The 23,548-nt window shown below is 40.4% G+C and overlaps 1 protein-coding gene across 1 annotated transcript in view; it reads left to right on the top strand.

Moving 5' to 3' along the window:
- MDGA2 (MAM domain containing glycosylphosphatidylinositol anchor 2) overlaps positions 1-23,548 on the top strand; it is a 1,000,910-nt gene that overhangs the window by 802,744 nt on the left and 174,618 nt on the right. Inside the window, exon 9 of the mRNA XM_054725417.1 lies at positions 22,222-22,491. Within this exon, the coding sequence (XP_054581392.1) occupies positions 22,222-22,491 (270 nt within the window). The remainder of the gene's footprint in view (positions 1-22,221; positions 22,492-23,548) is intronic.

Genomic DNA, 23,548 nt, shown 5'->3' on the forward strand with positions numbered 1-23,548 from the left:
TTTCTGTCCACTGCCTTGTCCCTCAAACAGTGTCAACTTGCAATGGGGAAATGCTGGGCATAAGGCTTGTCAATTCCAAGATATGCCAATGACAGGATGTCTACTCCATGTTCTACAATCGGAACATGAGTAAGCTGGACCTGAATTACAACAAGCTGAAGAAACTTAGCTGTGAGCTGAGAAATCCAAGATACAAACTCCAAAACTTGATGTGCAAATCAATAACACCTGTGAGGATTCTAAAGAAGCTTGTCCTGGTCCTTCATGATAACAACTAGCTGACCCATCTGAACTTGAGTTGTTTTGTCCATGATAACATTTAGGACCTTGAGGCACTCAGCATGCAACCTCAAGTATCTATGGTTTGCATCATATGGCCTCACCTCCATGGTTTGTCACTGTGTCTTTCTTGAACTCAGCAAGTACTCCAGTCAGTGTTTCCTCAGCCTGTGGGACAATGATCTCTCTTATAATGAGGTGAAAACCTGAAGCATGTGCCCTGAAGGAGGTCTCCCTGGAGAAATTCAACCTGTCAGTGGCCAGCTCAGAGCAGCCTGTCTTGATTCTCACCAGCACCCAGAGAACAGCTCACCTCTGCCTGGGATTTAATCAACTCCAGGACAACAGTTTTAAGGTGGCTCTATGTTTCCCTGAGTCAGCCTAACTGCCATAGAGAGATTGGTTATCTGCTTCTGCCTTCTCAGTGCACCCAGCTGCAGGTACCTGTGGGACGCTTTCTTCCAGAACAACAGCCTGACTCACCTGAATCTAAGGAACAACCACCTGGGCGATGAGGGGTGACATTTCTTAGTGTGGCCTGTGTCATTCAGACTGCAGCCTGCAGAGCCTGGATTTGTCGGAATGCTCATCCACAGCAGAGGGTTATTGGGTGCTGGCAGCTGGGGGACACCCTCGAGCACAATCACAATGTGAAAGTTTTGGACTTTGGGAGAAACCATGTTCAGGATGAGAGAGGGAGTGGATGTGCGAGGTTCTGAAATGTTGGAGTTGTTCACTGAACACATGGTTTGGAGAAATGCAGTTTGACTTCTGCTTGCTGCCAGCATCTCTCCTCAGGTCTCAGAAGTAGTAAAAGCCTGGCTAATCTGAACCTCTTAGGAAATTAGTTGGGGCCTGAGGGCATCAACACACTGTGGAAGTCCTTGTAAAAATCAACATGCAAACTACAGAAACTTAGGCTGGGAAAAAGACTTCTACCGTCCGGTAAAAGGGAAGTTGAAGGAATCACAGGAGAAGGCATGTTTTGAGAAGCTTGTGTAAGCGGGATTTTAATTACCTTGAAGATAAATGGTAGTAGTGATCCAAGGATGGGATGCTGCTGCTTTCTTGGTGCATAACCAGCAGGAAGTCCTCACTAACATGTTGTTCAAGGGTCATTCTTCATGGGAAAAATGGGGTGCCACCTTTATTGTTTCTCCACAGTGTGTTATCGGCAGTATATCAAATACCCAATCTCCAGAATCCTAATAAAATACGACATTTGGCCCTGAAAGCATAGATTGGCTTTAAGTATTTTTGGTATTTCTTGGTGTAATGTTTTTAATTAGGGGGTGTATTACAAAGATTCAATAAAGCAAAGGGTATAAAAATAGTGCATTGGCTCTTTAAGGGGGTACTCCTTGGCAGAGATAAACCCTGCTGCTTTTCATAGCCAGTTTTTATGTGGAGGTTTCTTCCAGGCTCTTGTGCTCTGGGCTTTGTACTGGAATTCCTAACAGAGAGGTCACACAAGAAAAAAAAAATAGGCATTCAAATTAGAAAGGAAGAAGTAAAACTGTCATTATAGAGAACTCTAAAGATTCTAACAAAAAGCTATTAGAACTGATAAATGAATTCAGTAAAGTAGCAGGATACAAGATAAATAGTCAGAAATCAGTTGTATTTTCATACACCAATAGTTAACTATCAGAAAGGGAAACTAAGAAAACAATGTAATTTACAATTGCATCACAAAAAATAAAACATCTATGAATACATTTAACCAAGGATGTAAAATGCCTGTACTTGGACAATTATAAGACACTGAATAGAAAAGTAGAAGATAAACCTTTGTTGAAAAATGTACTGTGCTCATGGATAGGAAGAGAACATCATTAAAATGTCCATTCTCCCCAAGGAAATCTATAAATTCTAGGAACTCCTATCAATGGTGTATTTTAAAGAACTAGAACAAATACTTGAAAAATTTATATGGAATCACAACAGACCACGAATAGCCTCAGCAATCTTGATAAAGAACAAAGTTGAAGGAATCCTGCTACTTGACATTAACCTTTTGCACTCGGATGTCGAGTGTGACTCGACACGGTTAGCATTAGAATAAAGGAATCGAGAAAAAAGCAAGCAAGTGCAAACGGTTAAACTATGCTATAAGGTAATCAAAACAGCATGTCACTGGAAAACAGACATATCGATCAATGGAACAGAATAGAGAGCCAAGAAACAAATCCACACCTCCATGGCAATTAATTTTAGACAAAGGAGACAAGAACTTACAATGGGTGAACACAGTCTGTTCAATAAATGGTGTTGGGAAAATTGGACACATACATGCAAAAAAATGAAACTAGACCACTTTCATACATCATACACAAGAAAATATTAAAAAATGGACTAAAGAACTAAATATAAAACTCAAAACCATAAAAAATACTAGAAGAAAACGTATGCAATAAAATCTCTGATGTTTCTCATGGCAATATTTTTTCTGATATATCTCCTTGGGCAAGAGAAACAAAAGAAACAATAAACAAGTGGTCTACATAAAACTAAAAAGATTTTTCCCAGCAAAGAAACCATCAACAAAATGAAAAGACAGCCCATTGATGCCCTGGCTGGCATGGCTCAATGGTTGGAGTGTCAGCCTGTTCATGAAAGGGCATGTACCTGGGTTGCAGATTCCTAGCTCTGCTTGGGAAGGTATGGGAGGCAACCAATTTATGTGGCTCTCTCACATCAATATGTCTCTCTCTCCCCTCTCTCTTTTTCTCCTTCTCTCTCTTATATTGCATTCTCTCTGGAATTAATGGAAAAAAATCCTCTGGTAGGAATTGACAAAAACAAAAAACAATGCACTGAATGGGAGAACATATTTGCCAATGATACAGCTGATAAAGGGTTAATATCCAAAATTTAGAAATAATTTACACAAAGCAACAACCCAAAAAAAATCCAATTAAAAAATTGGCAAAGTACCTAAATAGACAGTCCTTTAAAGAGTACATGCAGATGGCCAATAGACATATGAAAAGATGTGCAATATCACTAATCATCAGAGAAATGCAAATTAAAACCAGGAGATATCACCTCACACCTTTACTGCTTTTATGTGTAAATCAACAAACAACAAGTGTTAAGGAGGATGTGAAGAAAAAGGAACCCTGTTTGTGGGAATGCAGATTGGTGCAGCCACTGTGGAAAGCTGTATGGAGTTATCTCAAAAAGTTAAAAATAGAACTGACTTAGGACCCAGTGATTCCACTTCTGGGTATATATCTGAGAAACCCAAAATACGAATTCAAAAGAATATATGCACTTTTCTGTGTACTGCAGTGTTATTTACTACATTAGCCAAGATTTGGAAACAGAAAAAGTGCCCATCAGTAGATTAGTGGATAAAAATGTGGTACATTTACACAATGGAATACTAATAGGCCTTTAAACAAAAGGAATCTTATATTTTGTGACATCATGAATGAGCCTGGAAAATACTATGCTAAGGCAATCAGCCAATCAGAGAAAGACAAGTACCATATTATTTCACTTATATGTGGAAACTAATGAACAAAATAAACAAACAAAATAGAAACAAGGTCATAGATATGGAGAATAGACTGACAGCTGTCAGAAGGGAGGGGTGTTGGGAGACTGGGTGAAAAAATTGAAGGGATTAAGAAAAAAACAACACACCTCATTGACACAGAAAACAATATGGTAATTACCAGAAGGAAAGAGAGGAGAAAGAAGGCAGAAGAGAGTAAAGGGGAAATAAATGGTGATGGAAGGAGACTTGACTTTAGGTGGTAAACACATATATAATATACAGATGATATATCATAGAATTGTACACCTGAAACCTGTATAATTTTATTAACTAATCTCACCCCAATATTTTCAATAAAAAATAAAAAAATATTAGCTCATGAAAAGTTAGATCTCTCCAACTCACACATACTTTCTCCTCCTGTGAAAACATAGAAGATGAATACTTTGTTATTTATTCCCCACCTGCCACTTGACATGTATTATACTTGATTGAACTTACTCATTATATTTTTAAATGTTCATATATTTATGCCTTGTCTTCCCAAACTGAGCCATATACTCTATGAGGATAAATACTTTGTATTATTTTTCACAGAGGCTGACACTCATTTCCATATTGTCATATTTAAAAATAAATACACATATATATGTAGTGTGTATATATATATATTTACATATATATAAATATATATACACATATATATGTAGTATATATATATATTTATATATTATATACATATATATATAACATTTTTATTTTTTATTTACTAGTTCAGTCTCTTAAAGTTCCTTGAAAGTTAGAAAAATGTGTTTTGTGGTGTTTTATACCATTCCTTATCTCAATAGACATTTATTTATTGACATAAATATAAGCTGTTTTTCAATAAAAATAATAAAGGCTTTTAAAAAGTGAGGAATGGTCAGAACTTTTCAGAATTTGAAGTAAAGTAATTTTTACAAAGTTGAACACTAACCCACTGTGTTAACATTTACAGTTAGTAAATTTGTATACAGACACTTTAGGAAAGGACCTATTTTGCAAACTCACTGTTTAATGTAAATATACAGTTATCAATATAATCCTAACATCTGTGAATGGAGATGCGAATATTATCTTACATCTCTGAATCATTCTTCAGGAAAATTTCAGCACTTTTAAATAAGTCTTCTATAATATTTTCCAATGTTTGCAAATGAAGCCACTGTGATACAATAGAAAGAATGAAAACATTTCTTCCTCTATTACCATCAACAATTCCCAGATTACAGCTACTTGACATATAAATATTTACAACAAATTAAAAAGTGTTTTGCTAATGTCATTACCACTATACGGAATATAATGAAACACTATGTGTTTTTTAAGAGAGTTATTGGCTGTTTTGAAGTATATTCTGAAACTGTACACTAAAGGGTCCCATTATTATTTTCAGTAGCATAGTAAATGGGGGTGTAGATCACTACCTATATCCCCTATCCTATCTAATAAGGAGGGAATATGCTAATTGACTGTCATGCCCTCACAAAGATGGCGGCACCCCCAGTCAATAAGGAGGGAATATGCTAATTGACTGCCACGCCCTCAAAGATGGCTGTGCCCATAGCCACAAGATGGCGGTGCCAAGTCCCCTCAGCCCAGGGCCAGCCCGAGGCACAGGCATGCCTTGGGTGTTGGCTGCCCAGCCACCCAGGACTGGCCCGAGGTGCAGGCAATCCTCAGACGGCGGATGCCCAGCAGCCCAGGGCCGCCCGAGGCTCAGGTAACCAGGGCCGGCCAAGGCTTGCGCTGCTGGCAGTGGCAGCAGCAGAGCTGTGATGGGGCGTCGCCTTCCCTTGATCACCGGGTTGCCTCCCGCCCGTGAGGGCTTCTGGACTGTGAGAGGGGGCAGGCCGGGCTGAGGGACCCCCGCTCCAGAGCACGAATTTTCATGCACGGGGCCTCTAGTCCTATCTAATAAAGACAGAATATGCCAATTTACTGTAACTTCACAACAAAGATGGCAGCACCCACAGCCAATAAGAAGGGAATATGCAAATTGATGTGACAAGGCGAGTGGTGGAAGGCGGCTCTGGCTGGAGCAAAGGCGAAAAGGTGGCTCTGGGCCAGAGTGAAGGCAGAAAGGCTGCTCCAGGCCGGAGGAAAGGCGGAAAGGTGGCCTCAGGCTGGAGCGAAGGCTGTGCCAGCAGCCAGGGGAAGGAAGGCCTATTCTTGCACGAATCTTTGTGCTTTGGGCCTCTAGTATCTATATAAACATATTTGTTGTATTTCTTGACTATTGGCATGTGTGTTAAATATTTTTCTTAAATGACAGTAAAGAGCCATTTTGTTGACTAAATAAGAGTGATATATTAATTTTAATATTTTCTGTGTATGAGTGGTTCCTAACACTATTTTTCATCAGAGTGTTTATCATTTTTATAAGGCAAACAAGTAAAATAGAACATGTGATCACTATATTTGATGGTATAATTTTGCAGCCACTGAAATTACAATCATTTTGGTTTTGTTTTCTTGCTTAGTTTGGTTTGTTGTCCTAGTTTAAAATATTTCATGTATACATACATAATATTTAAAGAATGTCTTCAACCTTCAAAGAAAATATGATAACTAAAATAGCTACTATTTCCCCCTTTGACTCCCTCCACCTGTGACCCTCCCCCCAGACCCACCACACTATTGTCTGTGTCCATGGGTTTTGCATAAATGCATATAAATTCTTTGGTTAATCTCTTTGCCACCATCACACCCTTCCCTCTGAGATCTGTCAGTCTGTTCAATGCTTCCATGTCTCTGGATCTATTTTGTTAATCAGTTTATTTTGTTCATTAGATTCCACATATAAGTGATGTCTTGTGATACTCCTGTTTAAAACACTTTTGGGAGTAAATTATAAGCCAAGAGCAAAAACTGAAAATTATACAACTTCCCTTTTATATTTTTGGAGATGATGTTCATTTTTTTCTGTCTGTATCATTTTTTTGTTTTGAAGTTTATTTTATTCATTTTCTTTTTCAATTATAGCTGACATTCAATATAATTTTATATCAGTTTTAGGTGTACAGCAGAATAGTTAGACATTTACATAATTCATGAAGTTATAACCTTGATAAGACTAGTACCCACCTGGCACCATACATAGTTATTACAATATTTTTTACTATTCCCTAAGCTGTAGTTTACATCTCTGTGACTATTGTGAAACTTTCAAATTATTATTCTTAATCCCTTCACCTTTTTCACTCAGCCCAGCAACCCCTCCCATCTGACAAACAAGAGTTTGTTTTCTGTATCGGAGTCTATTTCTGTTATGTTTGTTTGTTTATTTTGTTCTTTAGATTCCTTTTTTTTCTTTTTTATTGTTTAAAATATTATCAATAGTAATACATATATCTCCTTTTTCCCCCATTGACCTCCCCCCAGCCTCCTCCATTCCCCGGCACATGCCCTCAGCCCCCTAGTGTCTGTGTCCATTGGTTATACTTATATGCATGCATGCACGTTCTTTGGTTGATCTCTTAAACCTAACCCCCTCCCCTGCCTTCCCACTGTAATTTGACAGTCTGTTTGATGCTTCTTTGTCTCTATATCTATTTTTGTTCATCAGTTTATGATGTTCATTATATTCCACCAATGAGTGAGATCAGGTGATATTTATCTTTTTTTGACTGGCTTATTTCACTTAGCATAATGCTCTCCAGTTCCAATGGTAAGAATTCCTTCTTTTTTAGAGCAGCTTAGTATTGCATTGTGTAGATTTACCATAGTTTTCTAATGCACTCATCTGCTGATGGGCACTTAGGCTGTTTCCAAATCTTAGCTTTTGTAAATTGTGCTGCTATGAACATAGGGGTGCATATATCCTTTCAGACTGGTGTTTCTAGTTTCTTGGAATATATTCCTAGAAGTGGGATTGCTGGGTCAAATGGGAGTTCCATTTTTAGTATTTTGAGGAAACTCCATACTGTTCTCCACAGTGGCTGCACCAGTCTGCATTCCCACCAGCAGTGCACGAGGGTTCCTTTTTCTCTGCATCCTCACCAGCACTTGTCGTTTGTTGATTTGTTGATGATAGCCATTCTGACAGGTATGAGATGGTACCGCATTGTCGTTTTGATTTGCATATCTCAGATGATTAGTGACTTTGAGCATGTTCTCATATGTATCTTAGCCTTCCTTCTGTGCTCTTTCAAAAAGTGTATATTCAGGTTTGTTGCACATTTATCTTTATTGGATTGTTTATCTTCCTTTTGTAAAGTTGTATGATTTCCCTGTACGTTTTGGAAATTCCACTTATAAGTGAAATTGTATGATATTTGTCTTTCTCTTTCTGACTTATTTCACTTAGTATTATACCCTCTGGGTCTATCCATGTTGTAACAAATGGTATGATTTTATTCTTTTTTTTATAGATAAGTAATATTCCATTGTATAGGTGTATCAATTTTTTTTATCTAATTGTGCATTGGTGGGCACTTGTGTTGCTTCCATAGGTTGGCTAATGAGCATAGGGGTGCATATATATTTTTTAATTCATGTTTTGTGTTTCATTTGGATAAATATCCTAACATGGGTCATAAGTTTGTTCTAATTTTTAATTTTAATTTTAGAGGGACCTTCTACTGTTTTCAATAGTGGCTGCACCAATTTGCAGTCCCATCAACAAAGTTCCAAGGTTCCCAATTCTCCACATCTTTACCAACACTTGTTTGTTGATTTATTGATAATAACCATTCAGATAGATGTGAGGTGATATTTCATTGTTGTTTTAATTCACATTCTTTTGATGACCATTAGTGATGTTGAGCATCTTTTCATATGTCTATTGGCCATCTGTATGCTCTCTTGGAGTTGTGTTTATTCAGGTCCTCTGCCCATTTTTACTCAATTGTTTGTTTTTTTTTTGGTTTTAAGTTGTATGAGTTCTTTATAAATTTTGGATGTTAATCCTTTATTGGGGATTATATTCTTCCAATTGGTGGGTTGTCTTTTCATTTTGTTGATGGTTTCCTTTGTTCCAAAACATTTTAATTTGATGTAGTTCCATTTGTTTATTCTTTCTTTTGTTTCTGTGTATCTTTTTTATGCCAGTACCATGCCATTTTGATTATTATAGCCTTATTAGAGGCCCAGTGCACGAAATTCGTCCACGGGGGTCCCTCAGCCCAACCTGCACCCTCTACAATCCAGGAGCTCTCAGGGGATGTCCTACTGATGGCTTAGGCACACTCCCCACGGTTCTCTGCTCTCTGCAGGGCCTGAATGTTTCCCTGCAGCCATGGAGATGAAGCCCCCATGCCATGCTGTCTGCTCTCTGCCTGCTGCTGCCATGTGCCATGCAAAGGAAGCCCCAATGCCTTGCAGTGTGCTCTGTCTGCTAGGCCTGGAGGCTTCACCAACAGGGACACACTAAGGAAGCCCCCATGCCCTGTTGTCCGGGCTCTGTCTGCGGGGTCTGGGGGTGTTCCCACCGCCATCTTGCTAAGGAAGCTGCCATGCCCTGCTGTCTGGGCTCTGTTTGCAGGGCCTGGGGCTTCCCCACTTCCACAGAAGCCTCCAAGCCCTGCTGTCTGGGCTCTGTTTGCTGGGCCTGGGGCTTCCCTGCTCAGGCACTAAGGAAGCTACCATACCCTGCTCTCCAGGCTGTGTCTGCAGGGCCTGAGGCTTCCCCCCTGCCGCGCTGATGAAGCCACTATGCCCTGCTCTCTGGTCTCTGTTTGTTGGTCGGACAGGCCAGACACTCCAGCAGTGGGGCTGAGGTGACTGGGCGCTGCCATCTTGTGGCTATGGGGGCCGCCATTTTTGTTGCGGAGTGATGGTTAATTTGCATATTAACCATCTTCTTTTCAATGTATCTATGGCTATTTGGGATCTTCTGTGATTTTGTATACGTTTTATACTTATGTATTCTAGTTTTGTGAAAAAAATTGGTATTTTTAATTAGGATAGAATTAAAATTTAAGATTGCTTTGGATAGGGTAGGCATTTTAAAGATGTTCATCTGTCCTATCATGAACATGGTATATGTTTCCATTTACTTGTATCTTTGATTACTTTCTTCCATGTAATATAATTTTCTGATATTGGTTACCTCCTTGATTAAATTTGTTCTTATGTATTTTTGATGCAGTTGTAATGGGATTGTTTTTTTAATTTATTTTCTGATGATTTTTATTGGTGTATAAAAATGAAACTGATTTCTGAATATTAATAGTGTACCCTGCTACTTTACTAAATTCATTTATCAATTTTAATACCTTTAGGTAGACTCTTTAGGTTCTCTACATGTAGTATCATGTCATCTGTAAATAATGACAGTTTTACTTCTTCCCTTCCAATTTGGATTCCTTTTATTTTTTCACTAGAGGCTCGCTGCATAAAATTCTTGCACAGAGGAGGTTCCTCAGTTTGGCCTACACCCTCTCCAATCTGGGACCCCCTGGGGGATATCCAACTGGGATCGGGCCTAAACTGGCAGTCGGACATCCTCTCGTAATCGGGATGACTGGCTCCTAACCACTTGCCTGCCTGCCTGCCTGACCTCCCCTAACCCCTCTGCCTGCTGGCCTGATTGTCCCTACCTTGACCCCCTGCCAGCCTGACTACACCTAACCTCTATGCCTGCCTGCCTGATCGCCCCTAACTGCCCTCTCCTGCCAGCCTGATCTCGCCCCCAACTGCCCTCCCCTGCAGGCCTGATCACCCCTAATAACCTCTGCCTTGGCCCCACCACCATGACTTTGTCCAGAAGGAAGTTGAACGTCTGGAAGATGGCCGGTCGACCTGGTCTAATTAGCATATTATCCTTTTATTAGTATAGATAGATTATATAGGATAGGATTGCTTAAATGGGGGGGGGGGAGCCTTTTTCTGCAGGAGGACATGCTCTTGGCAGACAAAAACACATAATCCCTGTATCTGGACTGATAGTCAGCCATATGCACTATACTGCCAAACTGGTCATTAAAAAATTGAATCACTTTCTTACACCTTACACTAAATAGCTATTTCCCTTAAAACCCCTCCTCAGCCCCCACCTTAGGTTCTGCCTTCACAGTTCACCAAGATTTGATTCTGATTGGCTGGTTTCTATGCTAGTCAGCATCAAAAACTCCGCTTCCTAGGCAGCCATTGGCTCCTTGCTATTCACCCAGATTTGGTTCTGATTGGTCGGTTTCTATAACAGTCAGCATCTCCGGACCTATCTCTGGGCCTGATCATAGAGGCAGGGATGATCAGAAGCTGCCCCAGGCTTCTGGTATCAGCTAAACTGCTACCCTCTGAGAAAGAGAGAGGCTTGGCTGCTGGCAAGGGAGAGAGAAGCAGGGTCTGATCATCCAGCTTCTCTATCCGGGCCTCGCCAGCAGCTGCTGCCACTGCTCATCAGCCCCACCTCTTTCTCTCTCTGAGAGGTCAGCAGTTCAGCCCGCTCGCCTGCTGCACATGCAGCCTGGTGAACAGTCAAGCCTCTGGTCATTGTGGATGTTACGACCCTGGCCCTTTATATAGAGAGACTAGAGGCCTGGTGCATGAAATTCGTGTATGGGAGGGGTTTTCCCTCAGCCCAGCCTGCACTGTCTCCAGTGGGCAGTTGGGGCTATCAGGCCTGCAGGGGAGGGCAGTTAGGAGGGACCAGGCCTGCAGTGGAGGGGAGTTAGGGGCAATCAGGCCAGCAGGGGAGCAGTTAGGCATCAATCAGGCTGGCAGGCAGAAGCAGTTAGGGGCAATAAGGCAGGCAGGCAGGCAATCGGTTGGGAGCCAGCAGTCCTGGATTGTGAGAGGGATGTCCCAGATTGGAGACAGTGAGGTGGAGGAGACCACTGAGGCTGCAAAAGCCAAGGAAGCTAAGGATGAACCCCCCTCTGAAGGAGAAGTTGAAGAGGAGGAAAAGGGGAAGGAAGAGGCTGAGGAAGAGGAAGGAGAGGAAGAGGAAGAAGGTGCCAAGGAAGAATTTGAGGATGCAAAGGAGGAAGAAGGAGGTGAAGGTGAAGGAGAAGATGCCCAAGAAGCTGAGGACGAGAAGAAAGATGAAGGTGCTGGGGAGGAGCAAGCAACCAAGAAGAAAGATTGAGCCCCCCTTTCCTTAATTATTTCAGGAATAATCCTCCCAAAACCAGGTCAACCCCGCCACCAACCAAGCAGTTGAGTTTCCAATACTATATGAATTAAGAAGTCAATATATATAACATTCTGAGGTGACTCAGGTTGGAGATTAAATGTGCTATGACTTTTCTCCTTATGCAGAGTATCTGTTTGCTTGCAGAGTGGCTTCCTGGCTTGATGCCAGCCTGTGCATGGTCCACGCTTATGAGTTCAGGATCTATGACAATGTGAATAATTCAGATGTTTACAATAAAAACACATGAATACACGCATTCACTAATGTTAACTTTACAATAAAAACACATGAATATACGCATTCACTAATGTTAATGTTAAATTTCATGGAAAAAATAATCCTTTGAATCTTTGGTGGTTAGAAATTAAAGACCTCAAATCATGTGCAATAAACAGTAAATAAAGTTACACTGAATGACAAAAAAAATACATTAGGGGCCAGGAAACATCAAAAGAACTGGGGAACCATTCCCAGATCAGGAAGGGAAGTCACAGGGTATATATTATTGCTACGAATACAGTATTTCCTACTATTTACAACATATACAATGTAATGTATTAGATGCCTTCCTATTGGATGAAGTATGTATTCTCATAGAGTAATACTGGTAGATATGTTATAGTTATGGCAGTATGTCATATCCTATCTATATTAATAAAAGGGTAATATGCTAATTAGACCATGAGACCTTCTAGATGTCCTTCTGGACAAAGCCATAGTGGCAGGGCTGAGGCAGAAGCGGTTATGGGTGATCAGACCAGGAAGGGAGGGCAGTTGGGGTGATCAGGCTGGTGGGGGGGTATAGTTGGGGGCAAGCAGTCCAGCAGGCAGAGTGGTTAGGGGAGATCAAGCAGGCAGGCAGGTGAGCGGTTAGGAGCCAGTAGTCCCACATTGCAAGGGGTTTGTCCAACTGCAGGTTTAGGCCCAATCCCACAGGGGTCCCAGATTGGAGAGGATGCAGGCCAGGCTGAGGGACCACCCCCTCCCCGTGCACAAATTTTGTGCACCGGGCCACTAGTAAACATATAAAATGGCAATGCAGGATCGACTTCTAGATATAAATACAACATATAAAATATATTTTTGGTAGATCAATGTAGCTTCATGATTTACCTAGTTGGGGTTTTATCAAATAACCATTTCATATTGGATATAGAAATATTGGCAGAAATAAAATAAATTTATTTTCTAGTTATAATCACTTATAATGAGAATTGAAAATGAGCAGTTTCTCTGTGTTTCTGGTTTTCTTTAATAGTTGGTGTCTATTCTTGTCAAAGGAAGAAAATACTAGAAATTAATTCATTCTAATTTTAACCCCTTCCATTTAACATTTTCAAAAACAATTGACATTATCCTTCAAGGAAAATTTGAGGTTCTTGGACTCTACTACTTTCTGAGGATAGAACTTGAAAATGAACATTTTTTTTCTGATATAAAAGTTCTAGAGTTAATTTTTACTTTTTCAAAGCTTGATAATAAATATGCCCCTGGTTCTGGGAGAGGCCACGTGCCCCCGGGTCCAGGTGAGGCCATGTGTCCCTGGATCCGGGTGAGGCTGGGTCCCAGGTCCGGGTGAGGCCACGCGTCCCTGGGTCTGGGAGAGGCCACACGCCCCCGGGTCCGGGTGATGCCATGTGTCCCTGGATCCGGGTGAGGCCTTGCGCACCTAGGTCTGGGTGAGGCCACGCGCCCCTGGGTCTGGGAGAGGCCACGCGCCCCTGGGTCCGGGTGAGGCCATGTGTCCCTGGATCCGGGTGAGGCCTCACGCACCTAGGTCCTGGTGAGGCCACGCGCCCCTGGGTCTGGGAGAGGCCACACGCCCCTGGGTCCGGGTGAGGCCACGCGCCCCTGGACCCGGGTGTGGCTGGGTCCCTGGGCCCGGGTGAGGCCACGCGCCCCTGGGTCCAGGTGAGGCCATGTGTCCCTGGATCCGGGTGAGGCTGGGTCCCAGGTCCGGGTGAGGCCACGCGTCCCTGGGTCTGGGAGAGGCCACACGCCCCCGGGTCCGGGTGATGCCATGTGTCCCTGGATCCGGGTGAGGCCTTGCGCACCTAGGTCTGGGTGAGGCCACGCGCCCCTGGGTCTGGGAGAGGCCACGCGCCCCTGGGTCCGGGTGAGGCCATGTGTCCCTGGATCCGGGTGAGGCCTCACGCACCTAGGTCCTGGTGAGGCCACGCGCCCCTGGGTCTGGGAGAGGCCACACGCCCCTGGGTCCGGGTGAGGCCACGCGCCCCTGGACCCGGGTGTGGCTGGGTCCCTGGGCCCGGGTGAGGCTACGCGCCCCTGGGTCCAGGTGAGGCCTTGCGCCCCTGGTCCCGGGTGAGGCTGGGTCCCTGGGCCGGGGTAAGGCCACGCGCCCCTGGGTCCGGGTGAGACCACGCGCCACTGGACCCGGATGAGGCTGGGTCCCTGTGCCCGGGTGAGGCCATGTGCCCCTGGGTCTGGGTGAGGCCTTGCGCCCCTGGGTACGGGTGAAGCTGGATCCTGGGTCCGGGTGAGGCTGTGTGCCCCTGGATCCATCCGGGTGAGGCTAGGTCCCGGGCCCGGGTGAGGCCACGCGCCCCTTGGGTCTGGGTGAGGCCACGTTCCCCTTAGTCCGGGTGAAGCCATGCCCCTGGGTCCGGCCGAGACCAAACCAGAAGGAGTCGGACCTCCGTTACCACCATTTGTCCACCATCCAGAGCTGAGGGGTCAGTGCTGACATGTACACATAAGGAACTGGTGGACATTGAAATTGGGTCTCAAAAGAACTGTTGGTCCAGAAAGAAACTCACTACAGACTGATTCATTTGCCTGTCAGCATAACTATTATTGCTCGTCTCCCATTCAGTTCTTATAAGTATATATCTAGTGACATATGATCTCGCTCATCTAGGGGAAATGATGAACAACATAGACTGAGGAACAAGAACAGAACCAGAAACAAGGAGGCATCGATCGGACTATCGGGCCTCAGAGGGAGGATAGGGGAGGTTGGGAGGAGGGGGGAGAGATCAACCAAAGGACTTGTGTGCATGCATATGATCCTATCCAACGGTTAAGTGCAACAGGGGGTTGGGGCATCCGTGGGGAGGGGTGTGGGATGGGAATGGGGGGATGAGGACAAATATGTGACACCTTAATCAATAAAGAAATTAAAAAAACAAAAAAAACAAATTCACACTTGGACCAAATAACATTGCGTCTAAGCTATTTCTGAAAAGAAATGAAAATTGGATAAGTGGGTGAGCCTCCAGAGTTCTTGCTTCTTCACTGAATTGGAATATAATGACCATGTTCAGAAGGCTATATGGAATAAAGCCTTTTTTTAAACATTAAAAAAAATAAAATAAAATAAAAAAATAAAAATAAATAAATATGGCATGTGGTCATGCTAATCTTAATATTCTTTTTACTAAATGAAACTTATGAAGAATTGAGAATTTGGTCCCAGAATTCGAATAAAATCTATATGTATAACAGGCTAATATGTTGTTTCTGACCGTCAGGTAATGACGTCATATAGCAATACCCATCTTCCTCTCCCTAGCAACTAGCCTCCTTGCAATTTCTTCAGCCCAGGAACATGACTTGTTTTATAGCCAGGTGGGAACATTTGACAATGTAACCAAATGTCTGTGAAGTATTTTTCCATTCCTCATCTCATTTGATCTTCACAGAAGTCCTGGAATAGGTATATAGGAGACTCAGTGGAATCCTATTTTCTTTTCATTAGCTGGAAAAACAGAGATTTAGAAAGTTTAGAAACTTGACCTGACTGAAAAGAAGTAAGAAATGGTGGACCTTCAAAATGATTTTAGGTTTTCTCACTGCACAGAATAGAGTCAAACATTGTTGCAGTTAAATATATTACCCTTATTTCTCCCTGCATGATCTATAATAATAATCTGCTTCGTGTTGATATTTATCGTTGTGTTCCTGACAATTATCTGAAAGACAAGTTGGGGTGCTTCATTGGGCTGGAAAAAGTTTAGCTAAATCAGAAAGCAGGTCTAATTCAACAAGTTTATTATATATCTATAAAAGGCTCAGTTGACTTGTGCATGCGTGATACATATAAAGCTCTCACTGGTGCCAATCGCATGTGTGTGTTTCCATCTGTCATTATCAATCATGAATTTGGTTGACACTTCTATTATAGAGAAAGGGCAAATAGTGATATTAAAATATTTCTTCTAGCCCTAGTCAGTTTGGCTCAGTGGATAGAGCATCAGTCTGCGAACTGAAAGGTCCCAGGTTCAATTCTGTTCAAGGGCACATGCCCGGGTTGTGGGCTCAATCCCAAGTGGGAGCCTTGCAGGAGGCAGCTGATCTATGATTTTCTCTCATCATGGATGTTTCTATATCTCTCTCCCTCTCCCTTCCTCTCTGAAATCAATAAAAATAAATAAATAAATAAATAAATAAATAAATAAATAAATAAAATATTTCTTCTAATTGATTTCCTTTCAATGTGCATGAATTCGTGCACTAGGCCACTAGTATTTCTATAATTTTCTATTTTAAATTTCAACAAAATTATGAAGTCAGAAAGATATAAAGCAATATATTGTGCATATTATAAGGATAACATTTATTAAAATTAGAATCAATCTCCAACTATATACATATTAGTTTTAATAATATAATCTTAAAGAGCAGTTGAGTAAGAACAGCATAATTATTTGCTAACTATAAAGTAATGTCTCTAAAATTTCCATTCTAGAATAATTATTTTCAGTAAGATATGAGAAGAGAAATTATGTTAGACAGCTGAGAAAATTAATGAATGAATAAAAGATCACAGTAATTTTTAAAAAACAATAAAGATAACATTAAATACAATATACTTAATCAGTGGTTTTGTATTTACAAATTGATATGATAGAGACTTTTTATTATCAACCTTGCTTATGTTCTCATTATTGCCGATTGTGTACATAAAAATAAATCTCTGCCTGAAAATTTATTCAATTGCTAAAGTTTTCCTCAAGTTTTCTGTCTCAGATGATAAAGTCACATCAAATACTATCATTGATTCCAGCCCTGGCCAATGGTGCTAAGTGGTTAGAGCACTGACCCACACACTGAAACATTTAATCCTAATAGCAAAGGTTTATTCTCAGTGTGTATTCCAAAGAATGAAATGCTAAGAGACATAAAAGAGAGAACAAAAAAGACCCTCAAATGAGGATAGAAAGAAAAGAACACTTGAAGACATTAGAAATTTTCAAAAATCACTTAGATGGAAGACTACAATCTTAAATCAATGGATTTAAGAAGCCAAGAAAACCTCAAACTTATAAGTGAAAGAAAAACCCATCCCTGAAAACATTATATTAAAGCTGTGGAGTATCAAAGACAAACAGATTTTAAAAGTAGTTGGTAGAAAAAAGAAATACACTTTAAAGTGTAAGACTTTGAGCTTACTTCTCTACAGCAATAATGGACAGTGGCATAATATCATGTGCTGAAAGAAAATACTGCTAACCTACAATCCTATGTACAAGGAAACTATTGTTTAAGAATGAGCTTAAAATATTTTTATAAAATCATATTAGAAAGTTCACTAAAGATATTTTTAAATGATGAACTTTAGGCAAAAGGAAAGTGATCACAAATTTGCAAAGTCTATGATGAAAGAAGGAAGTACTGTAATGGCAAATAAGCTAGCAGATATCTGAATAATTCTAAATAAAAATGCAGGTATAAAATTACTATAATTTCCAATAATTTTTAATTAAACAAGAGAGAATTAAAATTCATGGCTTGGTAACAAATGTTAGAATGGGAATAAAATAAGCAAACTCTTCTAAGATTCTTACTTTGCCCAGAAGAATGGTAAAGGTACTAATCAATGTTTTTAGCTAACTTAAGATGCATGTTGCATGCTTTTGGGTAATCAATAAAATAATAGAAACAGAATAATTAAATTCACAACTAGTAGCAGGAAAAACTAAAATAAAGAAATAATCCATCAATCTAAAATAAGACAATCAAAGAAAAAACAAATAGAAAGTACAAAATAAGAAGTTACATTTGTACCCAAATATACCAGTAGTGATAGTAAATGTAAATGAATAAAGTGCTAAGAGTTCTGAGTAAAATAGAAAGATCATCAGACTTTCTGGGGGAAAAATAGAATATAATCACATGCTGTTGAAAAAGAGATGTTAACTCATCTCTATTTCTCTGGATACTTCCCCATCTCTATATCTCTATATTAGTTGCATGAACTAATTCCCCTACCTGGAATGTCTGCTCATGCTTACCAACCTAATTGTTTTCTTTATATCCGGAAATCACAGCTCAAGTACCACCTTCTTTGAGATGCCTTGTTGAAACACTTAGGAAGTCAGTCCTCCTAAGTGTTATTCAGTTCTTTACTTTCTACCCTAGAATAGTTTATTTTACTTCAGCTTTATAAATTAGCTATTTTTATATCTGCCTATTTTATTAGACCATAAACTTATAGGCAGACAGGATGTTTTTCTAAACATTCATTTTTTTTTTTTAATTCTTAGCAGTTATATAGGAAGAACTAAAAACATTAAATTCAAGCTCAGCCAGTGTGGCTCAGTTGGTTGAGCAATGCCCCGTACCCCAGGAGGTTGCCCTGGTTGCAGGCCTGAGTCCCAGTAAAGGATGTGCAGGAGGCATCCCATCAATGTTTATCTCTTCCTCTCCCTTCTTCTCTCTGAAATCAATAAAAACATTTTTAAAGAAAAAAAATCACATTGAATTCTTGAATAAAACTAGAATTAGAAAGACAGTTTAAAGATATTTGTTGAAAGAAGCAAGAACTTCTTTCAACAAATAACAGATTGGCAGTGAAAAGAGCAATAGTTTAAAATGTATATGGAATAACAGGAAAAGAATATGAGACAGGGAATATTTGGTGTGGTAGTCCTAAAATCTTTTAGTATCTTGCTGGAAGGATAACAGGTAGAGCTGTACAGTTTTATATTGTACAGCTCAAGAGGTTGCTATAAATATCTAATCAAGGATGTGATTGTGTTGTGCAGTGCAATCTTAAGTGGTCACATACAATTTCTTTAATTAAATAAAGCCCATTGTTAGCACCCAGGAAATAATTGTCATTAATTATGAACATTTGGAGTAATTAAGAAAGGGACTATATTTTGACTACTCTAAATAATGAGAGAAGTATGTAACACCTTTTAGAAATCTTCCTATCAAAAACAAATATATTAGGTATGAAGTGTAGCAAGTTTTAATTACATGGAAAAAAATCACAGTTAAGCCAGATAAATGAACATGTTGCTGTGGGTTGAAAACCACATTCACCTGTAGTACAATGTGTAAAGTTTGCTTAAGGTTTACATGTGATATTATGACTGGCAGTCAAATAAGTAGAGGACAAATAATTTAGAAAATAAAAGTGTATACCATCTTAATTTATTAAAAATGGGTATCCAAAGCCTGGGGACTGAGTTGTTCTGAGTTGTTGTTGTTGTTGTTGTTGTTGTTGTTGTTCTTGTTGTTCTTCTTCTTCTTCTTCTTCTTCTTCTTCTTCTTCTTCTTCTTCTTCAAGAATATCATTCAACATTTCATGTAATACTGGTTTGGTCGTGATGAACTCCTTTAGCTTTTTCTTATCTATGAAGCTTTTTATCTGAACTTCAATTCTAAATGATATCTTTGATGGGTAGAGTAATCTTTGATGGAGGTCCTTGCTCTTCATCAATTTGAATATTTTCTGTCAATCCCTTCTGGCCTGCAAAATTTCTGTTGAGAAATCAACTGACAGTCTTAGGGCACTCCCTGCTTTTCTCTTGCTGTTTTTAAGGTTCTCTCTTTGTCTTTAACATTTGGCATTTTCATTATTATGCATCTTGGTGTTAGCCTCTTTGTGTTAGTCTCTTGTTTGGGACTCTGTGCTTCTTGGATGTGTAAGTATATTTCTTTCACCAGGTAGGGGAAGTTTTCTGTCATTATTTCTTTTTTTTTTTTAAATATGTTACTGATTTCAAAGAGGAAGGAAGTTGGAGAAAGAGATAGAAACATCAATGATGAGAAATAATCATTGATTAGCTGACTCCTGCATGCCCTACACTGGGGATAGAGCCTGGAAACCAGGTATGTGCCCTGACCAAGAATTGAACTGTAATCTCCTGGTTCATAGGTCAATGCTCAACCACTGAGCCACATTGGCCAAACTGTTTCTTCAAATAGATTTCCAATTTCTTGCTCCCTCTTTTCTCCTTCAGGCACTGCCATGATGAGAATGTTGGTATGCTTGAAGTTGTCCCAGAGGCTCCTTATATAATCTTCATATTTTTGGATTCTATTTTTCTTTCTGCTCTTCTGACTGGGTGTTTTATGATTCTTTGTATTCCAAATTGCTGATTTGATTCTTCATGTCCTCTGCTCTACTGTTGAATCCCTATAAATTATTCTTCATTTCAGCTAGTGTATCCTTCATTCCTGACTGGTTCTTTTTATGTTGTTCATGTTCTCACTAATTTCCTTGAAAATCTCACTAAGTTCCTTGACCATTGTTTTGAACTTTGTAGATAGTAGTTTGCTTGCTTCCATTTTATTTCATGCTTTTTCTGGAGATTTCTTCTGTTTTTTTCATTTGTGACATGTTTCTTTGTATCTGCATTTTGGCTGCTTCCCTGTGTTTATTTCTATGTGTTATATAGAACTTCTGTGTTTCCTGGGATTGGTAGAGTGGCTTTGTGTAGTATGTGCCCTATAGGGCCCAATGGCTCAGCCTCCCCAGTCACCTGAGCTGGGCACTTTAGGTGCACCTCTGGGTGGGCTGTGTGCATTTTCCTGTTGTTGTTGAGCCTTGATTGCTGTTGGCATCACTGAGAGGTATTGACCCCCAAACCAATCAGCTAAGAGGACCAGCTGGAACTACAGTGGAAGAGCTGCTGTGAAGGAGACATTCCTATGAAGCAGGATTTTTTTCAGCGGGGATTTGGTGCTCACTGAGTCTGCCCCTTGAGTGTGTTACTCATGGATGTGGTAGAGTTTTAATCTTGCATTGTTTGAAGCTGTCCAATGGGTGCACTGGCTCTGGGGCCTCCTGGGAGGTATAAAGTCAGCCACTGCCTGTGCCCTGCCTGGGGCCACGCATCATGAGTTACAGAGTGATATGCAGATGGTTGCTATTTGTGTTGGGCTTGGAAATGCCTAGGAGAGGCCAAACTGTGAACCATGAAAAGCTGCTGCTAGTGCCAAGCCTAGGACCACCTATTGAGAGGTATGGGGCATACTGAGTACAGCTACTACTTGTTTTAGAGATTTTAGGAAAGTATGAAGCCTGAGCCAATACAGGCTATTCATATGGAAAAACCACTCCAAACAGCTTGAGAGGGGCTGCAAATTAGATGGGACAGGATTTCATGGAATCATCAGGTCCTGAGGGACAGTGTGGGCCAGGTTGATGGAGACTCAGCTATGGTTCCTGCAAGTCAGCTCTGTGTGGGCAGAGATTTCAGCAGAGGAAGGATGACCTGTGTGAGCACTTTTGTCTAGGAGAAAGATGCCCCCAGTTCTTGCCCTGATGCCAGACAGTTTGGTTCCTTACCATATGGCCTGGATGCCTTCAATCTGCTGTCCCAGCACTGGAGTTCAGAGGGAGTGAGTCCAAGTAAGTTTGTGTACAGGCCCTTTAAGAGGAACTGCCTAGGAATCTTACCAACCCTTCTGTCTCCCTCAGCCTCATTTCCCTCTGGTTTTTACAGACCAAAATTACAGGGACTTTCCTTCCCAGCAAGGAACCCTTGATAAAGGGCTAGGACTCCTTGCTCCTCACTGGGACCTCCACAGCCAAGATATCCCTCCCGATTAAAAACAACAACAACAACAAAATGCCACATGTGGGTGTTGGACCAGCCCATTCTGTGCCTCCACCCTTCCCCAGCTGAAACTCCTGTGCCTAAATATGACTCCATCCACCTCTTATACTCCTTCCCTGTTGCTGGATATATTTTAAAATAGCTTTTCACAATAAGAATAGCTATTGCCTTACTCTGGTTGGTGTGGCTCAGTTGGTTGAGCTTCCTCCCATGCACTGAGAGGTATTTGGTTCGATTCCTGGTCAGGGCACATGCTCAGGTCATGAGCTAGATCCCCAGTTGAGGGTGTGCTAGAGGAAGCTAATCGATGTATCTCTCTCATCAATGTTTCTCTCTTTCTCCTTGTCCCTTTCTCTCTTCTCTCTCTCTCTCTCTCTCTCTCTCTCTCTCTCTCTCTTTCTCTCTCTCATCAATAAAAACATATTCTTTAAAAAAAATAATAACCATTGGCTTATTGCAACATATTTTACCTGTTTCAACATTTCTCTATTTCTTTCCTACAGATCCTCCAGCTGTGGAACCAGCATTTTTGGAAATCCGGCAAGGACAAGAGCGAAGTGTCACTATGAGCTGCCGGGTTCTGAGAGCCTATCCCATACGGGTACTGACCTATGAGTGGCGCTTGGGCAACAAATTATTACGGACAGGTCAGTTTGACTCTCAAGAGTACACAGAGTACCCGGTGAAGAGTCTTTCCAATGAAAACTATGGGGTTTATAACTGTAGCATCATAAATGAAGCTGGAGCGGGGAGATGCAGCTTTCTTGTTACAGGTAAGATTCCAAATATTTTGTGTGTGTGTGTATATATATATATTAGATCAAGGGATCTTAAGCTTATGCCAATATAAGAATGAATGCGTTTTGAAAATTTATGACGCATACTATGAGCAGCTCAACTGTTCTGGTTAGAACTCTATTCATTTGTTTTGATGGAAATTGTATTTTAGTAGTTAAGATAGTTTATGTGTCTATAAATTAAACAGAAGTTTATGTGAATTCAAGTAGAGTTGGTGATAAGGTTAGTTAACTATCTTTATTTAGATAAAATTTCAGATGTTAATGAATACATATTTTACTCTGCAATTCTAAAATCCCTTGGGAACCAACACCTGTTTGATTTCTTAATAGCAGAAAAGTTTTTTCTTTATAATTTGTTCTTAATTATTTATTACTCTTAATTTGTGGTGAATTTCTAGTTTGTCCTTGGCTTACTGTATATTTACAAACATTCAAAGGGAAAGCAGTAAAGTCGTATTGTGTATAACGAATTAGAAGTATCAACATTTTTGTTATTATTATTTTTTTTCTTTATTCATTAAGATGTTACATATGTGTCCTTATGGCCCCATTGCCTCCCCACCCCCCACTCATGCCCTCACCCCCGTGTTGTCTGTGTCAATTTGTTAGGCTTATATGCATGCATACAAGTCCTTTGGTTGATCTCTCCCCCTTATTATTTTTTAATGTATTAAAAGAACTTTTCAAGTCTATGTTAAACCTCAGTTACATATTTAAATTATTTTTATTATCTATATACTAAAATAAATTTGAGTGTTTTTTCTTTTGTTTGTTAGTTTTTTTAATTCTCACCTGAGAATATGTTTTTATTCATTTTAGATAGAGAAGAAGGGAGAGAGAGAGCAAAACATCAATGTGTGAGAGAGACATTGATTGGTTGCCTCCAGAACGGGCCCCAACTAAAGGTGAAACTAACTACCTAGGTATATACCCTGACTGGAATCAAACACACATTTTTTTGATGTATGGGATAATGCTCCAACCAATTGAGCCATCCAGCCAGGACCAATTTGTGTTATTTTTTAGATAG

This window comes from Eptesicus fuscus, chromosome 2 (assembly GCF_027574615.1).
Source record: "Eptesicus fuscus isolate TK198812 chromosome 2, DD_ASM_mEF_20220401, whole genome shotgun sequence".
NCBI classification, from domain to species: domain Eukaryota; kingdom Metazoa; phylum Chordata; class Mammalia; order Chiroptera; family Vespertilionidae; genus Eptesicus; species Eptesicus fuscus.